The sequence below is a fragment of the Zalophus californianus genome, chromosome 3 (assembly GCF_009762305.2).
Source record: "Zalophus californianus isolate mZalCal1 chromosome 3, mZalCal1.pri.v2, whole genome shotgun sequence".
NCBI classification, from domain to species: Eukaryota; Metazoa; Chordata; class Mammalia; order Carnivora; family Otariidae; genus Zalophus; species Zalophus californianus.
In genome coordinates this window covers 85,471,325-85,496,247 of record NC_045597.1, presented here as the reverse complement: position 1 = coordinate 85,496,247, position 24,923 = coordinate 85,471,325, and the positions used below count along the sequence as shown (strand labels likewise).

Here is a 24,923-nt window from a genome sequence, read left to right as displayed (position 1 = left end):
AAATTTTGTGACATTTGAGGCCACTGGAAATTTGAACAATGACTAGATATTTGATGATATTACAAGGTTATATTTTTTAGTGAGTATCTCAATAGACACATACTCACATACTGAAATATATACAAATGAAATGATGTGCTCTCTGGAATTTGCTTCAAAATAATATGGAGAAGGGGGTGGGCAGGCATGTAGATTAAACAAAACTGGCCATGAGCTGATAAATTGATAAATGAAACTGAATGATGGGTATACATTCATAAGTTCAACATTTTATTATGTTTCAAGTTTTCCATAATAAAACGTAAAAAATAAACAAGACCAACTCCACTAACCCCCCAGAAAACAAAGAAAATAATTAAACCCAATGAGATACACCACTACACAGCCACAGAATAACCAAGCTTAAAGAATAACAAGTGTTAGTGATTATGAATGCAGTGATGATCCCCACCTGCTACTTAGAGTGTACAGGGGTATAAACACTTGGAAACACTGTTGCCAGTGTCTACCAGAGCTCAACATATGTACAGCTTACAACTCAGCAAATCCCCTCCTAGGTATGCATTTACCATTGTATTAAAGGTCATACACAAAAACATTCAGGATAACATTAAGGCCCCAAACTGGAAACAACCCAAAGATCTATGGATAAACTCTGCTATCATTATACAATGGCGTTTCATATAGCAATAAAAAAATTATAATCACATGCAATAAAGTGGGTGCATTACATCAAATCAAGGGAGGGAAGGTGGACTCACACAAAAACATGTTAATATATGATTCAGTAGAAGTTCAAAAAGAGGAAAAGCAAATCGACAGGGTCAAAAGAAAAACTGGTTAGCTGCCTTTGGGAGGTGTTGGTAATGTTCTTTCTCTTGATGTAGATAGCGTTGCATGCTGTGTTCACTTGTGCTAATTACACCATACATGCATTACCTTTGCAGTTTTCCATACCTTAGTGAAAATGCTAATAGAGAAAGAAACTGGAAGAAAAACTGGAGTTAGCAAAAACACATAACTCCTTTATTTTCTTTGAAAATAGGAGCAAAAAGGGGGGTAGTTAGGGGAGCAAGGTGACTTAACAGAAGAGTTTTAAGATGGAAGAAATAACAGCATGTTTATACCTGCTATGTGAATGATACACTAGCAAGAAAACGCTGACTAAGTAGGAGAGAGGGAGAAGTGTTACAGCACTGTTCTCAGCAGGTTAGAAAGGCTGAGGTCAGCAAAGCACCGAAGCACCGAGAGTCCATCCATAGGAACAGATGAGATGAGTAGAGCATGGGATACAGATGCTGGCAGGTAAGGAGATGTGAAAGCTAGAGTTGGTGAAAGTTCCATTTTTCTCAAAAAATAGGGAACAAATTCATTAGCTGGTGGCTAACACAGATGAGGAAGTGTGGAAGCTTTGAGAGGAGCAGAGGTAAAAAGCTATCCAGGAGAGAGGCTTAGGAAGCATTCTGTGTTGGTCCCCTGTAAGATCCTAGTGGAGGTTTGTGAGGTTAAGCAAGGCCAGTCAACAAGCTTGTTTACCCCACCACAGTCTGCTGTACAAATTCAGCGGGAAGTTGGATTTGACTATTTCTGACAAAGTGAAGGGGGGGGGGCAAGGAAGTGATTGTAATGGACCACAGAAACTAAGTCAGGAAGAACAGAGAAAGGCCATGAAAAGCAGTGAGGAATAATGAAAAGGTGGTAGCATCAATGGATCGAAGGTTCCCCAGTGCGTACTGTTGCAACACCACTGCCCGTGAGGTAGGAAGACAGAAGGTAGGCTGTGGGACACTGAAGACAGAAGAGGTCAAGGAGAGCTTGCACTTATGGGTGTGTGCTGCTGATAGAGGGGGGAGGACAGGGAAGCGGTTAAGTAACTGAGAAGCCAGAGAGCTGGGAAATCATTTCGGACAGAATGAGCGCCAGACATTATGGACCTTCTGAAGGATGTACAAACATACGCGGAAATCAACTGGAATGTGATCAAGCCTCTTGAGCTGCCCTGACCAACAAGCCATATGGGGCTACAAAGCACTTGACTGGTGGACTAGGAGCAAAATTTTTAATGGTAGTTCATTTAAATAATTTGAATTTAAAACTGTTATCTGATTCAGTTATTAGAAAACGTTGCAGTGTGCCTGGAATAACTTGGATATGTGAAAGTACTTTTTCAACTGCAAATTTTATGAAATCTGAATACAGACTGAGTGCTTTCCAAGAGGGATGGCATGAAAGTGGCAGTGAGGCACAAAGACATCAACCCCACCACCAGGCCTAGTGACAGAAGGATGGGGAGGAAAGACGGTCACTACTTTGGAGAGAGTGCAGGAAGTCAAGACCCCATGGGAGAACCAGATTCTAGTTAAAGAAGGCAGGCACAGAGGGGTTAGTCAGAGTCTGTGGCAAATGAGAGCAGTGTGCCCCATGGAGGAGGCAGCAGCCAGACTCTACCTCGGAGACTTCAAGCCCTCCAAGTCCACACAAAAACGAGCACCATCCAGTGGCAAATAGGCAGATTCTCTACAAGGCTCTTCCCGGAAAAAAAAAAAATGTGAATGTGTTCCTATAGCAATGCAGACTACAGAGAGAAATCACAACCAGGACTGGGGTTGAGGGAAATGCAGGAACTTGTACATGTGATGGGGCTGTTAATTCATGGTTTGTTTTGGAAGGCACTTCGGCAATATCTGTCAAAACTAAAAATGCACACACCCCTTGATCCAGAGTTCCCTCTTCTTGAAATTATCCTAAAAGCTACCATGAGTCCACAAGGACCATTGGAGGATAATGTCTGTCTCGGCAATGTTTGTAAGAGTGAAAAACGGAAAACTATCCAAATGGTTTATCAGTAAGACAGTGATTATGTACACATATGATGGTCTACCTTTATATTTAAATATTATGCATTCTTTAAAAAGAATAATGTAGATCTATGTGTAGTGATATGAAAAGATGTCTACTTTGTATGAAGAAAAAAACTGTAAAATCACATGTAATATTCCATTTTTCTAGAAAATGTGTATAATACATTAAAAGAACTATGTATCATCTAAATACATTATGTATCACCAAAAAAAAAAAAAAAGGAAAGCCGGTACACTCAAAGAGAAAGGATACAGGGAATTCTGATGATGACACAGTCAGTTACGGGGGCACAGCAGAAGGGTTGTAGGGAGGTGACGAAGTGTAGGAGAAGGGGGAAGATCTTTTTATCTCTGCAGTTGTGAAATTTCAAGATGTTTATCTTGGTGTCGGTTTATTTGTGTCCACAGTGTCTATTGTGCTGGGCATTTCGTAGTTCTTTAAATCAGGAAACTCATGCCCTTTAGGTTTGGAAATTTTCTATGAATTATTTTGAAGTGATCTCCTTCCTTTTCTCTGATCTCTTGCTGAAACTCCTTTACTTGAAGGTGGGCCCTCCTGAACTAATTTTCTTGTCTTTTGTGTTTCTTATCTTTTTGGTTTTTTTTAACTCTACTTTTGAAAGATTTCCTCAACTGTATTTTCCAACTCTTCTACTGAGTTCGATTTCTACTCTTGTAGTTTAAATTTCAGGACGCTCTTTTGTCCTCCAAATGTTCCTTTTGTGTAGTGCTGCCTTCCTGTTTCATGGATACATCTTTTTTTGTCCTTTGAAGACAGCATTCACAGTTTTGGTCTTTATTTGCTTTTGCTTTTTGTTTTTAGTTTTATTCTCATTGCTTAGCTTCTGCGTCTTCCAGGCTGCGTTTTCCAGTATGTCTAATGGTTTGTATCTTGCACTGCTAGAAGGCCCCTCAGATACCTGGTTATCCCTGGTTGCGTGTTCATGATGAGGAGTGGGGGACTAACGTTGGTTGGAACCTCTGAACTTGAAGAACTTGCCTATTTTTTTTTTTTTTAGAGAGGCAGTGAAAGAGAGAGAGAGGAGTGGGGGAGGGGCAGAGGGAGAAGGCGAAAGAGTAAGGCTCCACGCCCAGCACGGAGCCCGATGAGGAGTTCGATCTCACAATCCTGAGATCATGGCCTTAGCTGAAATCAAGAGTTGGATGCTTAACTGACTGAGCCACCCAGGCACCCCAGACATTGCCTACTTTAAGTTTCACTGTAGGGTGATCTGGTTCCTGACCTTACGAAATCCCTAGTGTTGGTATCTTTGCATCTTTCCTCCTGGGCTGGATGATCCTAGAAAGAAAGTGGAGTCCTCATCTCACTTTTTGTCTACAGCAATCAACTGCCAGGGTCCTGCCAGCTAAAAGGGAGAAGTGGACTGGTAGTCTTAGCACTCTGCAGATCTGTGTCTGGTAAAATACTCCTGGCCCTCCTTATGCTGATTGATCCCAGTGGACCAGCTGCAGAATTTAGCCCTCTGGGTACATTCTGGGGTTGGGAGGAGCAGTGTACGACAAAGTGTGGGTAGCGAAGGGGATGCAGGGCTCTAACCTTCTCAAACACATTTCAGCCCAGCTTCCTTCCACCCCTTGTTCTTTCTGTTCCTGTTCCTTCTGAAGCTTCAGCAATTTAAATGAGGATGCGTCTCAACATTCTCTACAGACTTAAAATTCAGCTTTTGCACAGTTAAGTGAGTGATCACCCATCTACCTGCTTTCCAGCTTCAAAGTTTGGTTGCTGTTGTCTTCTCCTACTCTACCCATCCTTGTGTGTTTACATCTTTTTAAAAAGCCTCTTTGCTAAAAGTTCTATAGGGTTTTGAGGGGAAAAGAAATTTAGAAGTGTGTGTTCAGCCTGCCATGTTAAGCATGAACTTTGCCTTGCATTTTCACTGATAAGGTTCCTTTGCCACAGACTGACTTATCTTTAAAAGAGGCTCTGGTTGAGGCAGAGTCCTGCACATCTGGAAACCCCGTACAGACGTAGCAGCTTATGTTCTCGCTATGCTTTAACCTTTATAATCTTCTGCTGTTGAAGCACATGAGCTCCGTGGAGCCACAGAAATGCTGCTCTCTGAAGTGTGACTGCCCATCTTCCACCTCCCAAGTTTTCAAGTGAAGTTTCAGGGCACAGCACATACCTTCCTGCCCAGGACCCACACCAACTCAGAGGTCCTATGACGACACAGTACACTTGTGCTACTAAATATGACCCTTACTTAATACACCTGGGATATTATCTGCCCTGAGCAACAATTCATGCTTGTCAATAAGGAAAAAAAATACATAGTACACATTAACGTGCCTACCCAGACAAGCCTGAAGGGTCTATTAGAAGCTACTCAGAGAGTCTAGAATTAAACTCCCATAAACTAGAGGGAACTCCTATAGTATGCAACGGCTGCTTATAAAACTGGCCCCGCCCCCGCCATGACTCATGGATTCTTACTGTCCTACAGTCTTTGCTTGGCAAGGCTCTACTGAATAAGCCTGTGGTCAAGTTATTTTGAAAGATTAAAAAATGCTACAGAAGATGAGAGCTTAGAGTCTGCTACCAGCACTGGACGAGCGCCTACTGTTTCTACTAATTATATCCAGAATTAGAGGTGGACTGGTAGTCTTAGCACTCTGCAGATCTGTGTGTGGCACTACTGGCTCTACCTACCCATCCGTGGCGGGTTTCTTCCGGAGGATACTTGGCCGGGGGGATGAGCCCTGGGCTGGAGCGTTGGTGCTAGCACTCTGGCTGTGGGTCTGCACCACTGTTGTTGCTGCGGGAGCAGCACTGAATGGATTGCTAATAGGGTTGGCCACAATTGTGGCTCCGTCTGCCAACACCACAGCTGGAGGACAGGGAGGGGGCAGGAGAGAACAACGAAGAAAAGGAAACAAAAGAAACATTACTAAAATTTCACTTAAGACAAAAACAATTAGATCTCCAGAATTAAGAGTACCCATGCTATGACTGTCCAATTTCAAGAAAGTAAGGAATGAACACAATGTTCATCTGTCTCAAAGCAGATGGCAAAGTGAGAGAGGTTACTAAGTCTGCTGATGCATATTTCTCTTTGCTGTGTAATCATAACTACTAATAAATCAGGTAAGTATGTAGCATACTTCAAGAAATAATGTCCCACAATTTTTGTGAAATACCATTGCCTCTCAATCCTAAAAATGATACCAACAATCCCTAAAAATGATACATTAATTTTACAGCTTTACATACAAGTCCAAAGAAAACCTTAAACAGAATCAGAACACTATAATAAAGGTGAATTTGCTCTCTCAACTTTACAGAGTGCTTCTTACCACATGCAAACGCACATTAGGCTGTTGATGTACATAATTTTTAATGTTTACAATGACTCTGACAGATAAATTCTACGCAACTCATGTTAAAAGAAGAAACTAAGGCACAGAGAAATTACTCAAGACCACCAAGCCTGTAAGTGGTAGAACCATGATTTAAACCTAGTATATCTCTTTCTTCTACACCAACTTCCACGCAAAAAACTCAAATTACCTGAAGTCTTTCCTTCAGGCTGAGGCTGCTGAGTACCCATTGGTGCAGGCTGAAGTCCCTGTGTGCTGATTGGGGTTGCTGAGTGGATTCCCTGTGTGCCCATTGGTGCTGGCTGTATTCCTGGAGTCCCGATGGGGGCTGGCTGTATCCCCTGTGTACTGATGGGTGCTGGCTGGATCCCCTGGATATGTCGAGCATGAGAAGTATCCACTGTCATCAACTGCATGGGGTTTAGGTGGACTGTGGAAGCCACCCCAACGCCAGTCTGAGCTGTGATGGCAGAATTTGGAGCCTGAGCAGAAACTGAAAATGATGCAGAAAGTGACTACAAGAATGTTAGCTCTGATTAGACATAGTCCACATAAAGAGAAAATAACACTAAAACGAAAATAGAGTATTCCACTGTAAAAGAACTAAACCTTCAGTTTTTATGTTTTTTTTTTCTTTTTTTTTGAGAGGGAAAGAGAGAATCCCAAGCAGGCTCCACACTCAGCAAGGAGTCCGTCATAGGGCCTGATCCCATGATGCTAAGATCATGACCTGAGCTGGAATCAAGAGTCGGATGCTCAGGTGACTGAGCCACCTAGGCACCCCAGTCTTTTTTTTATTTTTTTATTTTTTAAAGATTTTATTTATTTATTTGACACAGAGAGAGAGATAGTGAGAGAGAGAGAGAGAGAGATCACAAGCAGGGGGAGCAGCAGGCAGAGGGAGAGGGAGAAGCAGGCTCCCCGCAGAGCAAGGAGCCTGATGCGGGGCTCGATCCCAGGACTCTGGAATCATGACCCGAGCTGAAGGCAGCCGCTTAACCAACTGAGCCACCCAGGCGCCCAGTCTTTTTTTTAAAGATTTACTTATTGGGGCATCTGGGTGGCTCAGTTGTTAACAGTCTGCCTTCAGCTCAGGTCATGATCCCAGGGTCCTGGGATTGAGCCCCACATCAGGCTCCCTGCTCAGCAGGAAGCCTGCTTCTCCCTCTGCCCCTGCTTGTGTTCCCTCTCTCGCTGTCTCTCTCTGTCAAATCAATAAATAAAATCTTAAAAAAAAAAAAGATTTACTCATTTATCTGAGAGAGCGAGTGCATGAACACAAGTGGGAGGGGCAGAGGGAGAGGGAGAAAGAATCTCAAGCAGACTCTGTGCAGAGCACAGAGCCTGATGTGGGGTTTGATTTCACAACCCCAAGATCATGACCTGAGCTGAAACCGAGTTTGATGCCCAACAGACTATGCCACCTAGGAGCCCCATAAAACCTCTTTTTTTTTTTTTTAAACAAAGCACTACATAAAGCTCTATATATATTGGAGTTTTTTTCCCTCACCTCCTATCAGCGTGATATGATCTTGCTGCAGATTACTAGAAAAGCATTAAAACAAGAAAAAGGAAATCATCTATTAAATTCCAAATGTGAGCCAGGCAACTGTCCTAAATAATTAAAATAAAACTTCTGAGCTCCATCCATGGCTCCCAGGTCAAGAATCTTTGCTCTAATTGATGGATCCACCATCACAGGCATTTTTGATATACAGTAATTATGAATTTTAAATTCCATATATGCGCTGATGAGAGAGAACAAGCAAGTTTCCTTTTTTGCTACTGTGTATAGTAAAAACAAACTCAACAACAAAACTGAAAACAGCAGCATTCCCAGGAAGCAAAAGAAAAGGAATTTCTATTTGTGGAAAGAAAAATACAAATGATGTTTCTTCTCAGTCATCAAAACAATCCAGAAAAAGATATATGCACCCCATATGCACTGAAATGTTACTTATAATAACAAAGATATGGAAACAACCCTAAGGGTCCACTGATGGATAAAGGGACAGAGAAAATGTGACATTTATATCTACACACACACACACACACACACATTTATATCTACACACACACACACACACACACACACACACACACACACACACACACACACACACACACGGGAGAGTATTACTTAGCCTTAAAAAAGAATTAAATCTTGCCACCTAAGACAACATGGATGGACCCTGAGGGTATTATGCTAAATGAAATAAGCCAGCAAGGACAGAAAAACACCCATATGATCTCACTGATATGTGGAATTTAAAAACAAACATAAACAAACCAAGTTCGTAGATACAAAGAACAGACTGGTGGTTGACAGAAACGGAATGGGGGATGGGAGATATGGATGAAGGGGATCAAAGGTACAAACTGCCAGTTATAAAATAAATAAGACTTGGGGATGTACTGTACAGCATGGTGACCATGTTTAATAATACTATATTGGGTATCTCAAAGTTGCTAAGAAGACAGATCTCTAAGTTTTCATCACAAGAAAAAACAATTTGTAATTATCTGGGGTAATGGATGTTAACTAGACTTATTATGGTGATCATTTCATGATATACACAAATATCGAATCATTACGTTATCCACCTGAAACTAGTATTTCATGTTAATGATATCTCAATTAAAAAAAGGGGAAACAATGATGTAATTTAAATTTTATAAACCATATAGTGGTTTAAAAAGGTAAATTATTATTATCAATGAGAAAAATATAGCAAAATGTTAGTACATGTAAATTCATAGTTACTGCTATACTGCAATTCTTCCCTTGTAAAAGAAAGAGAAAAAGAAAAAGAATCAACCCAACAAAGCTATTAGTTTCTTCCTGAGAAGTGAATGAACCTTTGTTTCTGTTCAGTAACAGTTATGGGCACCTGATTGAACATTCAGTCTAGTCACCACCCCAAGCCTTTCAAGATCCATCTCATTCCATGTGCTGCATCCTCACTCACACTACATTTCTGCCAAAACCAAACCACTCTATTCTGAGTGCATATTCTGTGTTAATACTTTATTCACACACAGAAAAGTGCTTTCCCCCAATGCTGCCCTGTGGTTCTGTCCTGGGCATTCTAAGAGGCTTTCCAAATGTCACTTCCTTTAGGAAATCACTCCTGACCTCTAATCCTACCCTCTCAAGTAGAAATAACCTTTTAGCTCAGAAGTAGGCTGGCTTTGTTCAAGTTTCTTTTATTGGAACTTGGCACTTTCTCTCTAGTAAGAGCTCTTCATGTCTTATCTCCCTATGAGGCTCTAAGTTTGTTCAAAGTGAACAGTTTTAAGAGTCAACTGTACAAATAGAGCCTAACAGGGGCACCTGGGTGGCTCAGTCGGTTAAGTGGCTGCCTTTGGCTCAGGTCATGATCCCGGGGGTCCTGGGATTGAGCTCCATGTCTAGCTCCCTGCTCGGCAGAGAGCCTGCTTCTCTCTCTCCCTCTGCCTGCTGCTCTGCCTGCTTGTGTTTGCTCTATCTCTGTAAAATAAATAAAATCTTTAAAAAAACCCAAAAAACAAAACAAAAAACAAATAGAGCCTAACATAGGACCTTACATACAATAACAGGGTTTCAGTAAGTATGAAATTAATAAATGCATGAATGAGGGCACCTGGGTGGCTCAGTCAGTTAAGTATCTGCTTTGGGCTCAGGTCATGATCCCAGGGTCCTGGGATCGAGCCTCGCATTATGTGTCGGCTCCCTCTCAGCAGAGAGTCTGCTTCTGCCTTCTCCCTCTGCCCTTCCCTTTGCTCGTGCTCTCTAATAAATAAATAAAATCTTAAAAAAAGAATAAATGCATGAATAAATAAATGAATGAAGTGGAAAACATCTCTGAAGCAAGTGAAATTTCAGGAGCAATCTGAGAGGGATTACTTGCAAACTATAAAAATTATGCATATATATTCATAATTACATGTTTATATCTACATCTAATACCTAATGAACAAACAAGATTCCATCTTTATAAGTAACCAGAGCCCATGAACAACTAGTCTAATTTATCATAAACTATGTATTACAACAATCGCATACTTGGTCCATTATATATAAATTTTCCTGTCCTCTTCCTGATTTGAAAACATCTGCTTTTATATCATTTAAAAGGAGCCACTTGAAAACAGGACATTGTAAGCTGATTAACAAATCATTCCTTCAGTTGTGTCCATCCATGCCATGTCTCAGAAATAACACAGGTCATCTGCACCAACAAGGGACAGTATTGGTATTGGAAGAAATAAATTGCTGTTAACTGGACTACTCATTTTTCTGTGTTTCTATCCATCAGGACTACTGTAGTGTTGAAAGAAGACACTTGAAAAAATAATAATGTAGAGAAACAGATGGCTGGCAGGATCCCCAATACTTCTGACAATGCTCTTACAATGGATTTTTACAAATAAATGTTTATCTAAAATGATAGTGTCTGCATAGATTGTTCTAGCTCAAGAGAGCCTCTGCAGGTCCTTTTCAGTTGGATAGCATTGAGAGAAATACATATTGGTCATGAGTTACCTACCCCAGAAAGGCAACATGACTGCATTGTTATAGAAGTATCAACTGGCGGAGGTAGATGAAGGAACCTGAAGGAAGTGCTGTTACTAAGAGACTTAAGAATTTTCAGCAATTAGTGTAACACATACATGAAATTTACTTAATTGTCAACATGGTTCTACCATACTTTTTGCATCCTACTTTTGACCATAATTAAACATGGTTTAATAAATAATTTATAGGACTGTTAATAAAGAACAGTTATAAGTTTCCTTTAAAAAGATGTTATTACTTTGATGTACAGCAAAACAGGACAAAAAACTCAGAACAGTTCATCAGCTACTTCCCCACATTAAAATAAACCTTGGAGAGGGGCGCCCGGGTGGCATAGTTGGTTAAGCATCTGACTCTTGGTTTCGGCTCAGGTCATGATCTCAGGGTTGTGAGAAACCGCGTGTCTGGCTCCACGCTCAGCGCGGAGTCTGTTTGAGACTCTCTCCCTCTCCCTATGCCCCTACCCCTTGCATGCTCTCTCTCAAATAAGTAAATAAATCTTTAAAATAAATAAATAAATAAATAAACCTTGGGGGAAAGTTTTATGGAAAAACAAAGACAAAAAAACCCAATGCAGTGAGTGAGGAACCTGTTTCCAAAGCTATTTAAATACCTTAGAATTTGGACGTTTTAGACCAAGTTTGTCCAATGGAAATATAAGTCATACATGCAATTGTAAATTTTCCAGTAGCCATATTAATAAAGTAAAAAGCATGCCAAATTAATTTTAATGATATACCCTGTTTAACCCAATATATCCTAAATATTAAAATTTCAAAATATAATCATTATAAAAATTAATAGTAAGATACTTTACATTCTCTTTTCCGTATTATGTTATTTTCAAAATTCAGGGTATATTTTACTAATAAAACACATTTCAAATCAGATACTGAGTTCAGTTTTTATCAGATAAATTTTTATCAGAAATATTTTATTTGTATTTTGATTCAATATAATCTATAATTTTGAAACAGTAGTTTCATATCACTAAGTTGTTCCAAACATATTAAAAATTTCTCTAATTTTAATTAAGTAAAACAAAAAAAATCAGTTATTCATTTGCACCAGGTCCCCCTTCAAGTGCTCAACAGCTCCATGGAGCCCTGGCTGCAGTCCTGTTTCGCACAGAAGAGCAACACCCACAATCTGGACAATTGGCTTTCTTTTGCCTAAAGTGAGCTGAGGGTCTCATAGGAAAAGAAAACACAAACCCTGAGGATTAAGTATTTTTTTTCTGGATTGGCAAAAAGAACATTATTTACAAGTCAGGATGGTGAGTGTTGAGCATAACTGGACTAATACTAAAAACACAACAGATACCCACAAAACAATAGAAACCCCATAAAAGTATGGCTTTTACCATTTTAACTGTACTGCCATTTTAGGGTATAACAAATTGTTAACATAATTATCCTCAGGGTGGGATAAAATCATACAAATATACTAATAAGTGGCAACCTTTTTACAGATCACAGAGATGTGATCTAAAACCTTAAAGTTTCAGATTTTAGCCTTATGTGAACCTGAAGATTGACGGTAGAATAATTAAATCCACACTACAAATACCCACTGCTCAATTTTGATCTCATTGCTTGCAAAAACTGGAATATTAAAAGTCCTCTTAACAGCAGGGCTCATACCTGGATACTGTCGGATGGTGGACACGGAGCTGGTGATTGGGGTGTACGTGTGTGCAGCCAGTGGATATGCAGAAGGTGGGTATGTTGGCAAAAAGTACTGGAACTGAACAGGAACAGACGGTCTACAGATAGAAGACAGATAATATGAACCAAAACGGGTCTATCTTCTTCTTCACTTTCAAATGATCCTATCCCCCAGATTGTCTTCATACCCTTATATGCCATACCAACATTTCCCCAATTGTGTCCCAAATAAACTGTTAGATCAAAGGACACACACCTGGAGAGAGTAATATTTGTAAAAATAAATGGGTACTACCAATACATCCATAAACATAAAAATATACAGTAACAATTACGAAAACCAATGTAAAAATCCTCAGTAATGAAAGGTTTTCTCTGCTCAATTCCACTTGAAAGACTCTAAGTTTACACTGGCAAATCTTATCAAATACAAGTAAAATAGATAATCCCAAACTTACACAAACTGATTGAGAAACCAAAAAAGAAACAAGATCAAACTTAACATAGCCTTGACACCAAAACTAGATAGGGAGGATAGGAGAAAAGATTATAAACAAATCTCATTCTCTACATCAACACAAAAATTTCTAAATAAAATGGAATTAAATACTGTATAAAACAAAACATATTATGATCAAATAAGGTTTACCACAGGAAGATAAGCATGATTGAATATCAAAATTTCTATGAATGTTTTAGACTCTTTAAAAAATTAAGAGAACAATCATTTGAAATATCACAAAAGATATGCAAAAATATTTAAAAGAAACATAATACTATAGGTTAGCTATATTAGAATTAAAAAAAAATTACTTCCCCCTCCAAATTTTGATAGCATTCAATACTTACTGATATAAATAACTGAAAAAAAGGAATGGAAAAAATCTTTGTTCCTCAATCTGAAAACAGCATCTACAAAATCTATTCTGAAATTTCCCAAGAATTCCCATTTAGGTCAGGAATAAGGTAAGACTGTTCACTATCTCTGCTCTATTCAACATCATACTGGAAGAAGCTCCAGGTAACAAGAGAAACACAAGTATGAAAAATGGAAATGAAAAAAATCCCTCATCCTTCAAAAAATTGTCTTATTTGTAGACAAAATAAAAACCTACATAGGAAATCCAAGAGAATCTACAAACTTTTAGGGCTAACAGGTGTGTTCAGCAAGGTGAATGCACAGAAAGACCAATATATTAAAACCTATAAGCATTCCTACACACAATACTCAAACAAGAACATTTAAAAATGATCCAATTCTGAAACTACTTCATATGCACTGTACCAGATTCTCACTGGAAGAGAAGAGATACAAATATGGAATGGGGAAGGTAATGGGGTTGAACTAGAAGGATCAGCATGTACTAAAGAGTTTTTTTTTTTTTTTTAAAGATTTATTTATTTTACAAAAGAGTGAGAGAGCAAGCTGGCGTAGGGGCAAAGGGAGAGGAAGAGAATTTCAAGCAGGCACCCCACTCAGCATGTAGTTTGATCGGCAGGGGTTCAATCTCACAACTCTGAGATCACGACCTGAGCTGAAACCAAGAGTCAGATGCTTAACTGACTGAGCCAACCCTGCTCCCCTAAAGAGTGTCTATGACATCACATACTTCCTATTTCTGTCAGCTAAAAGAGCCTGGAAGAAATGACAATCAAATAGCAATAAACAGAGCTAATGCTCTGGTTTCTAAATGATGAAAAGGAATCAGGGCTCCCTGGAGAAATGGTAGCTTCCAGGGCTCAAACAATATTCAGGAGAAACCTGGAATATTTTGTTGTGGTGGGAAGTAAGGAAGGAGTAGACTGTATGGGATATGGAAAACCCACAGGAACTGGTCTGAAGAAGCTCCCAGAGATGATCTGAGCATCAAAACAGAAGACAATCATGAATTATAATAATGAATAAACTAAATCCATGAGTCCATGCTCATTTTAAAAAAATAAAATATGCAACAAAATAAATGGGGATAGATAAAATTTATTTACATAAACATGTCAACTGATAAATGTGGAAGAAATGATAGAAAAAGACACTATTTTGCAACCATCATACTGCAACCATCAACTGATTTGGCCAAGAATCCTCAACAGATGCTAATGCCACTGAGTGAAAGTTTATTGAAGAACAGGGTATTTAAAGGCTCCACGTATTTTCACACAGATTAGTGCTTTACAAAGGAGAAAAATAGGGGTACCTGGGTGGCTCAGTTGGTTAAGCATCTGCCTTTGGCTCGGGTCATGATTCCAGGGTCCTGGGATTGAGCCCCACATTGAGCTCCCTGTTCAGTGGGGAGCCTGTTTCTCATTCTCCCTCTTCCCCTTCCCCCTGCTCGTTCTTTCTCTCAAATAAAATCTTTAAAATTTAAAAAAAAGAGAAAAATATACCTTTATAAAAAAATGTGGCAAACACCACCCTTACTAGGTAATTAGTGCTGACATGGCTAACAATGAGTGGCATGAGCTCTCTGATGTAGTAACGGTGAGAAGAATGCATCACCTAAATGGTATTTGCTCTAAAAATGCATAACCTAATCTGACTTTGAGGAAACAACCTAACAAGCCTAAGCTGAAGAGTATTCTACAAAAACAACTGGTCTATCTATACTCTTCAAAAATGTCACTGTATGAAAGGGAATGGAAGGCTAAAGAATCATTTTGGATAACTGCACTGTGGTTACGAGAAGGTCTTTGTTCTTTCGGGATGAAAATGAAAGTACTTAGGGATAAAGGGTCATGATGCTGCAACCATACTCTCAAACCAGCTCAAAATAAATCAAACACAGAAACACACTAAATGAAAAAGTAGATACCAGTAGAATACCCATCAAAAGAATGGCTAAATAAACACAGCACATTTTCATAAAATGAAAAATAAATTATACACTGTATTATTTTCAGGAGAAAATCTGAAAATAAGAGTAAGTATATATATACTGTATTTCTCGGACATTTTATGTTATTGAAAAGTCAAAACAATTAATGACACAATGGGGCAGTGTAACTGGCGTATTCCCTCCTACCTATTATCACTTCGGGTTTCCATGGCCACAGGATTTGGAGAGGCCCGATGACCTGAAATGGGAATCAGGCTACTCCTCTCTGCAGGGTAATCAGGCTGGATCCGAGGAGAAGTGTGTGTAATCTGCTGAGGCACCACCTTAGCTACAAATGCAAAATCCAATCATATTACCTCTCATGTGCTTTTATTGGCATGCCAAAACATTTTTGGCCAGCAATAATCTTAAGAACGCAAATAGTAATAAGAAGCCTGGATCTTTAGTTTTAATCAAAATAAAAAAAGAAAGATGAGTACATAAGATTCAACTGAATTATTTCAAGCCAATAATCTACTGATACATTCATATGTTCATACTGTTACTTGCCAAAGCAGGGTTCACTATCAATACTTTAACAAAAATACCAGCAATCAGGCCCTTTCTCCCTGACCTGTCTTCCTGGAGACCTTTTTTAAAAGGAGAAAACATTTTAACAACACCAAAAAAAATCAACAAAATTTGAATACCAACATGGCAAAGACCTTAGCTTCTACTGCAGCATCCATAGCTAATTAGTAATGAATCAATCATTTTAATTTCTAAGTCTCAGTTTCCTCATCTATGGGAAGGCCTTCTTTAGATAATCACTTTATTTCTAAAATCCTTTCAATGTCTTATGATTTTGCACAATACTTTATAGCAAAATCAAAATGACTATAGAGTTTTCAAATCTAATCTGAGGTTCAAAGTTTGCTCTCCTTTAGCATTTGCAATCAAGTTTTGTTTAGAAGGTACAGCTGAACTGGTACATACTTTAGTGTTCTTACAGACCTGTCTGTTAACTCTAGGAGGGAGTATTTGGAAAGAAAAGCTGCAACCTACATTAGATATATAGAAGGACAGCTACCATCTGTGTAAGACCCCAGTTACACCAGTGACAGGCACATAAACACTGGAGACTAGGATGACGTCACCATATTACCTAAAGTGCAGTCCACTGAATAACAAAGGTAAGCAGCACAAGCCCACCAGGATTCCCAGCTATTTCGTGAGGGAGGCAGCTGGAGAAGTTTCTGAAGGATGACAGCTGGGATGCCCAAGTCGACCACCGATGGTGACTTGGCAGAGAGAAGCTGCCGTGAAACATTTTCTGTCAGTACTAAGTAGAGGGGGAGCTGAGTGGGAAGCAACTAAGCCTTATTTTTCCACTGTGCCCAATAAAAGGTAGGAGAAAAGAATGCTCCCAATAGGAATGCAGCTGTCAATTGGCAAAGTGGCTAACTACTTGTTGGTAAACCATACACATGCCCATGAATTTATATCTGTACCTTTTTTCTAATTAAAAAAAACCACACATTGTCAGTTATCAAAAAAAAAAACACTTAAGGAAAAATATAATGCAAAAATCGTTAAGTTGAACATAATGCCACCTCCAAAGATGATCCCTGTTTTCTGAATGCTGTGATCATCTGATTCCGCTTTTTAGAATTCCGACACCACTGTCATATGTGGGCCAGAGCATGGAGAAAATAAAGACGGTATTCTATTGGAAATGAGCATTCATTAAAGGCAAATACTCTATGCTTATGGTTAATCAGGCTTTTCCCCCCTGACTAAAAAATGGTTGAATTCAGTATTTAACTTCACTTGGAGAATAGAAGTGTCACTTGGAAAAAGCTGCTTAGGTGATTTTAATATACCCACTAAATCCCCACTTGAAAATCAATACTCTAGGGTTAATATCAGGTATCCTTTCTCAACTGAGGTACCTTTGTACAGGGATCCTATAGTGATGTAACAAAGAAATACCTGGCTTACTATGAAAGAAGAAGAGAAAACCAGTGCATAAGCCTGACGGAACTTAGATAAAATCTATCACATTAAGTGGTGGATGTTAAATCTGTTTGGACGCTTCTGTCAGATGGTTTTCACAACTACAATTTAGCAAATGGTTAAAAATCAAAGATAAAAGAGCTGGGAGATACAGAATATAATACTGTAACTTAAGGCAGGTAAAAAGTTGATAGTCTTAGCCAAATGAATGCACATACTTCTGTCTCCTGGTACTCTGAGCTTACTTCCACAGTGTGATCTCTCAGCAAGATACAATGACATAAATGAGAACTAATCTCTGAATAATTCTTTACAGAGATGATTCAAGATGAAACCAGAGAGCCCCTGTAGGGTACACTGCCCTCTTTTATAGGTCTAATTTTCTCTTTAGCTATAGATACGCTAGTGAGACTCTCGACTATAAAAACGGCAAGAATAAGCCTGGTTCTGTTGTTACAGTGCTCAGGATAACTGATGACACTGTTAGATACAGTTGGAAAACGGTGTGAAGTGACAGTTATGGAACAAGCAACAATCTTTTTCAACAGAAGTTCATCAATGCTAATATCACACACACACTCCCACCCTCCGCCCCACTCTTCTTTTCAGAGGAGGGAATGAACCACCTTCACCTCACAGGAGTAAGAAAGAAGTGTGCTCTCTCTGATGCCAAGTTGCCCCTGTGAGCAGTAGCCTGAGAAAGAGCCAGCAGCAGTATTTTCACTGCTAGAAGCCTACCGTGGGGCTTAGTACCAATTTAAGGATAGGCATGGTTGTGTTATCTAAGGGAGGAGGAAGGGTTTCCTGGGATCCACTACCATTCCAGAAAAGTCCTCCAAGTATGCGCAGAGAGATGTGAAGCTGTCTTACATGGGAAGGAAGGAACTACCGCAGTGCTGGGACGTAGCAGTTGGGGAAGCCATACTTCTGTGTCTGGTCACCAGATTTCTGACAGTTAAGTATGTCAGTGTGTCATCTTACAAAAAGCACTCTTCTAAAAGTTTATGAAAAATATGGCAGCTGTCCCATGTCTCTGGGAGTAAACAGTAAGATGACATGCTTATTGTCATATAACCAAGGCAAAGCTAATACCAGAAACTAAACCCGGGGCTTGTGAATTAAAGAAAGCAGCACTCTGCCTCAGAAGCCAATCTCTGCTTTGGAAGCTGTGACAGTGAGACACAGCCCCTAGGACAGGTGTCGGCAAACTGTGGGCAAATCCTGCCCGATGTGTTTCTGTATGGCCCGTGAGCTACATGTGGGTTCATACTTTGGAATGGCCGGGGGGGGGAAAATCAAAATAACATTTCATGACACATGAGAATTATATGAAATCCAAATTTCTGTGTCCATAAAAGTTCTGCTGAAATGTAGCCACACTCATTTGTTTACGTTATCCACAGCTCAGCAGTTGTGACATGGACCTATGACGCCTGCAAAGCCTAAAATATTTATTATCTGGCCCTACAGAGAAAGGTTGTCAATCCCTGCTCTTTATGACTCTTTGGCTGCCAGAAACTTTTCAAAGATTTTTTAAAAATATTCAAAGCATATATTTAAAAGGGGAATAAACAAAGCCTAGAAGAAATTTTAGGATGTTCGTGAAGTATCTTGGGGTAGCAGTCAGATGAGAACTGAGGGTAATCAACCCGAGGTATCACCCTTCCTGCTGTGCACTGCCCAGAGAGTTTTCCTGAACAATCCATCAGTGTACAAGTTCTCTTCATTCCAGATCCTTGCTTCTTTCTTTTTCTGTGGATCTCATCTAACTATGTCAATGAAGTTAACTTATTTCTTTAAAAGGCACACACAGGAGAGGTAAAATCTGATGAATGAGGAGTCAAGGTTGTGTTAAAATAAAATTTACTTTCAGCTCTCAAAGATTATTACCCTCTTTTCCCCACTACGGTCAACATCAAGTCTGTATGACAAATATACAAAAATCGAATTCAGTGTTGCTTTGAAAATCAACAATAATTAAAAAAAAAAAACACCCAATACTAGCCCTCAATATGAAGACCTCATCAGAGGGGCTGAAAAATCCCTTTTAAGCTCTGTGTGAAGGCTGCAGGACACTTACCAACTGGGATGTTTGAGGTGGTCACAGCGGTAGCATGGGATGAATGTGAGGGCATTGTCATGGTAACAATTGTACTCGTGGGAGCTTGTGTGTGTGACACAGATCCTGAAATTGGAGAAAAAAAGTCTTCAACAGTGGCCTCTCTACCCACACTAGATTCTCAAATACCCGAGGAAAGCTCTTGGGAAAAGAGAATTCACCCTATTCTTTTTCTCTGACTGAAGCTGAGAAATGAAAAATTAACTTACCACTCATGCCTCACACCTCCTTAGGAGGAAAAGCAGGGCTGCCAACTTACCGGCCGTGGTAGCTGAAGGAATGGTGTTGGTTGCCAGAATAGGTGCTACGGTTGCTGCAGCCACTGGTGTGCCAGTACTGAAGATAGTTTTCTGGAGGGGGAGGGAGGGGAGATATCCCATGACACAGTTATAAACAAGAACATTTCCCCCTCCATCCAGTTTATTTATTTTAAAGATTTTATTTATTTATTTGACAGAAAGAGAGCGAGAGAGGGAACACAAACAGGGGGAGTGGGAGAGGGAGAAGCAGGCTTCCCGCCGAGCAGGGAGCCTGAGGCGGGGCTCGATCCCAGGACCCTGGGATCATGACCTGAGCTGAAGGCAGACGCTTAACAATTAAGCCACCCAGGCGCCCCTCCACCCAGTTTAAAAGCAATCACTGCCTTCAATATTACTAGGTTCTCGGCAAGTTTTGCACAAATCTGGTTTTAACCCACAGCCTCCAAAGACGGGCTGACCTCTGGTTTTACCTGCGCCATGGTATGAAGCTGTTGCTTTGGCGTCCCCAATGCAGGATGAGATGGCAGTGTGATTCTTGTGGTTACATCCCGTGACTGCGCAGGACGCTGAATACTAATTGCTGCAGATGGTGGATGCTGGATAGACAAAGTTGGCCGACTGAAAAAGATAGAAAAGACATGATTTCTCACTTGTCTCTAAACACAATGCAGGCAGTTCAGGCCATTTACTATCTTATACTAGACCATCATCATATGGCTGTATTTTTAGGTCTGTGACATCCACAGGTGAACCAATGAAGTAAATGGTCTGTCAAGTTTCTCTTCTGTAAGTCCCATAAACCTATTTCCAAAGGTATCAATATGCACCATGAACTGAATCAATTAATCCTTAGACATTTTCAGCACTCTCAATGTAGTTAACCAACACTCTAGGACAATCTTGAGTAAGCATTATTATAATCAATACACTTCACTCTGTGGACAAAGCTGGAGATACACACTAAGGTTTTCACATTACGAGGGAGGATTACAGACAACACTGAGTAACAGTAGTGCACCCCACTGCCCCCAAAGCACTAACCCGCTCTCAATTTCCTATCATTCCTTACCATATGATTCCTTCAAAAGTTACTTATGATTGTCTAATGATTAAAAGGGATATCAACACAGAACCCATGTCAAATTAACTGGCAGCAAGCTACTGAAACTGCAGCAGTGGCAAGAAAACTTGACATTATAACAAAGTTGGCGTCTCAAGTCAGAGGGGGATGAATGGACTATTTAATAAATGATGTTGGGAAGACTATGTAGCCCTTTGAAAAAAATAAAATTGGATCCATGCTTCATGCATTACTATGCCAGGATAAATCAGAAGAGGATCAAAGATTTTACAGCAAATTAAAAAGTACATGAAGAAAAGACAGAAGGATTCTTTTATAACCTCAGAATGGATGAGAGCTCTTTAACTACTAAAAGCTTTCAAAATCCAAAAGCTACAGAAGATCAAAAATTTTACTCTGTGAACAAATAAGCAAACCTACATAGCAAAACACACAAACACACTGTAAGCATGGTCAAAAGACTCATAAATGGAAGTGTAATCTTCTTACTATACTAGGAGCTCCTTGCAGTCAGTGAGAAAAACAGCCCAATAAAAAACAAGCAAAGGATATACATAGCCAGTTCACTAAAAGGAAAACACAAATGGCTCTTTAACAAAGAAATGATGCTCACTCCCACTCATAGGAAGAGAAATACAATTTAAAATACACGGAGATATCACTGTTCACCTATCAGACTGGCAAAAACCCCCAAAATGGACAGCATAATGTTGTTCAAGCTACAAGGAAATAGGCACTTCTCAACATTCTGGAGGGAGTGCGAACTGGTACAAACCCTAAGAAAGGCAATTAGTAGGTATTGAAATTATAACTGCATATACCTTCTGATTACTTTTGGGAATCTGTCCTACAGGTATTCTTTTTTTTTTAAAAGATTTTTATTTATTTATTCATGAGAGACACAGAGAGAGAAAGAGAGAGAGAAGCAGAGGGAGAAGCAGGCTCCCAAGGAGCAGGGAGCCCGATGAGGGACCCGATCCCAGGACACTGGGATCATGACCTGAGCTGAAGGCAGACGCTCAATCATCTGAGCCACCCAGGCGCCCTATCCTACAGGTATTCTTGCACACAGAGATAATGACTGAAGTATAAGGTTATTCAATGCAATATTACTTATGATAGTCAAGTACGAGAAACAATCTCAAATCCATTCACACACACAATGGATCACTGTGCTGGTACTAAGAGAAAAACGAGGCTGTCTAAGTAATGAAACGGGAAACTTTCAATACATGTTGTTATATTTAAAGAAAGTAAAGAGGATATAGGAGTTAATTTGGGGTAAAAAGGATAAAAATAAGAACTGTATTTGAACCTGACTATATTAACACTGGAAGGACATCCAGTTAGATATTACCAGGTAACTTAAAAAAGGTAAAAGGGAAGAACAGAGGAGAGAGTGACACACCCTACTCATCTTTTTATGCTTTTATATTTTGAAACCATGTGAACACAAATTAAAAAGAAGTGAATAAGCTGAACTTGTAAGGGTAAAAACTTGATTGGGGCCGCACGTTTCTAAACTAAGCAATGGTTTCATCATAAGCATCCTCTCTCAAAATGCTTTAAAAACAGACAGGACAGGGCGCCTGGGTGGCTCAGTTGGTTAAGCGACTGCCTTCGGCTCAGGTCATGATCCTGGAGTCCCGGGATCGAGTCCCGCATCGGGCTCCCTGCTCAGCAAGGAGTCTGCTTCTCCCTCTGACCCTCTTCCCTCTCGTGCTCTCTATCTCTCATTCTCTCTCAAATAAATAAATAAAATCTTAAAAAAAAAAAAACAACAGGACAGGATATCTGTGAATAAAGTGTTTAAATTGAATGAAGGATGGTTTTCTCTCTGAAGAAAGAGAGCTAAATGCTTTATCATTTGAGTTCAAAGGAAAGCTGAAAAACTGGCCATGGATACAACTATGGAACTTGGTGGAACTCACTGAGGAGAAAGCCTACTACTGGAGACTGGATCTTTATGCTTTCCAGGATGAGCCATTTCCCCAGGCCCATTCCCTATGTTCACCCAAAATGTAAAGGACCCCAAAAGATTTCCTTAAGTGACTCTCATGTTCTCAAGCCAGAAAAAAACCTAGAAATCCTAACTGTAAATCAGGATTGTAAATCCTAAAAACCTGGATAATCCTAAAAAGTCCTGGGGTCATTCTTTTTAAGCCTTTCTAGTATGCCTCTAACACTAGTCATTTTTAAAAGGCTGGGAACGAGGAATGGATGTTCTCTGGTAATTTAAATGACCACTTTGAGATTTTGTTTAGGTTTCATTCTCTATCCACATTATGGTAGAATCCACTTTTTATTATGAATAACATAGCCCAAAAGTTACATCCAGAAACACAAAGAAGAAAAATACAAGCCCTGTGGCTATTCCACAGTTAGCCTTATCATCACCGGCAGGGCAGCAGCACACTGGTAAGATGACTACTAACTTAGCCGGTACATGGTAGGCCAATTCTGACCAGGACCTCCACTACCACACTGACAGTTCAAGTACCTCTGTGGATCCTGAAATTACTGAAGATGACCATTACACCAGTTGTCATGGGAGGTCAAATGCATGCTGTAGGGTCAGGTGTTTGGTACAATCCCTGCGGAATCAGCCTGAGGATATTACTCTTGATGTGGCAAGTGCAGACGCAGACCTTGCTCAAAGTAACAGGATTCTGAACACCACTGGTCCAGTCAGTGAATAATAATTAGGATCTTGTTTTGCAGCCTGGCTTCCCTGTATGGCTTTCACACCCTCCTGAAAGGTGACTTTAGAATAACATGAGAAGAATGATATTTGCTGACATAGACCACCTGCATAAAAGAATCGTCACTGCAACTATCAGGATGTCTCTGTGGCTTTAACAGATAAAAATCCATTTTGGAGACTGGAGTTTTAATAGTTGACAACATACTACGCTAAGCACAGTGCCATGTAAGACACTGGCTCCCAGCATTTATGATGAAAACCAGAGAGATATATGTATATATAATTAAAATAATGACAAAATTTAGGACAGATGAACTTAATTATAAAAATAATTTTGAAGTCTCATAACAAAGAATAATGTCAATATTCAAATCACCAGGAAAGGGTCTCCTCAATTCACCTGAAACATACTCATATTTAAAAGGTCTGGGTCATAAAAAAAAAAACAGCCAGAAAACAATATTTATGTTAAGTATTTAAATATGTGTTTAAGTGCTTTTAAAAGCACAGACTATAGTACATGGTAGTCTCTGACTTTCATTTACTCTTAATGAAAAAAAAAAAACTACAAACATGTCAATAAGGTACATTACATGTTAGGCATATTTTAATTCCTTTACATATATTAATATAAGCACTCCTTATAATGACCTGTGAGGTAGGTAGTATTATTGCCATTTTCTTTTTTCCCCCATAGATTTATTTATTTGAGAGAGAGAGAGAGAGAAAACACGTGCATGAGACGGGGAGGAGCAGAGGGAGAGGGAGTATCCTCAAGCAGACTCCCTGTTGAATGTGGAGCCCGACATAGGGCTTGATCCTAGGACTGTGAGATCATGACCTGAGCCAAAATCAAGAGTTAGACACTCAACTGACTGAGCCACCCAGGCACCCCTATTATTGCCATTTCTAGGTGAGGAAATTGAGGCATTTACTCTTTGGCTTAGCACTCCCACTTCCACAGATCTTGAAAGTATACCATCACAAATATGCAACAGCACACGCTGAAATGTCCATCAGTACGTCCGTAAGCTGGGGTACAACAGCTAAAAATAAAGAGAATAAATAAGATATCTCTATGTACTGATTTGGATCATCTCCAGAATATATTAAGAGAAAAATAAAGGTAAAAAACAGTATATGTAAATACAATATGCTGTATTTTCTTTGAAAGTTATGTCTTTTTTTTTCTTTAAAATTTTTATTTATTTGAGAGAGAGAGCCAGAGAGCAAGCACAAGCAGGGGGAGAAGAAGAGGATGAGGGAGAAGAAGACTCCCCACTGAGCAGGGAGCCCACCATGGGACTGGATCCCAGGACCCCGGGATCATGACCTGAGCCGAAGGCAGACACTTAACCGACTGAGCCACCCAGGCGCGCCCCAGGATGCTATATCTGAGGGACAGAGAGGAGAGTGATACTCTTCACTGTATACCTTTTTGTATATTTTTATTTTGGAAATATGTGAATGTAAATTAAATAACAGAAAATGTTACTACATATCTC

General features: G+C 39.6%; 1 protein-coding gene across 15 annotated transcripts in view; it reads right to left on the bottom strand.

Moving 5' to 3' along the window:
• Window positions 1-24,923, bottom strand: part of SAP130 (Sin3A associated protein 130) — an 82,521-nt gene that overhangs the window by 38,109 nt on the left and 19,489 nt on the right. For 14 of the 15 annotated variants that reach the window (XR_004819938.1, XM_035726508.1, XM_035726513.1 and 11 more), the window contains 7 exons: window positions 20,104-20,251; window positions 19,633-19,723; window positions 19,335-19,439; window positions 15,446-15,587; window positions 12,402-12,523; window positions 6,391-6,693; window positions 5,533-5,710 (listed from right to left, as the gene is read on the bottom strand). Coding sequence is in view for 14 of the 15 variants with exons in the window: in XM_035726508.1 (XP_035582401.1) it covers window positions 5,533-5,710; window positions 6,391-6,693; window positions 12,402-12,523; window positions 15,446-15,587; window positions 19,335-19,439; window positions 19,633-19,723; window positions 20,104-20,251 (1,089 nt within the window). In the remaining variant the exon portion in view is untranslated. The remainder of the gene's footprint in view (window positions 1-5,532; window positions 5,711-6,390; window positions 6,694-12,401; window positions 12,524-15,445; window positions 15,588-19,334; window positions 19,440-19,632; window positions 19,724-20,103; window positions 20,252-24,923) is intronic. The other variant, XM_035726511.1, reaches the window with a different exon arrangement.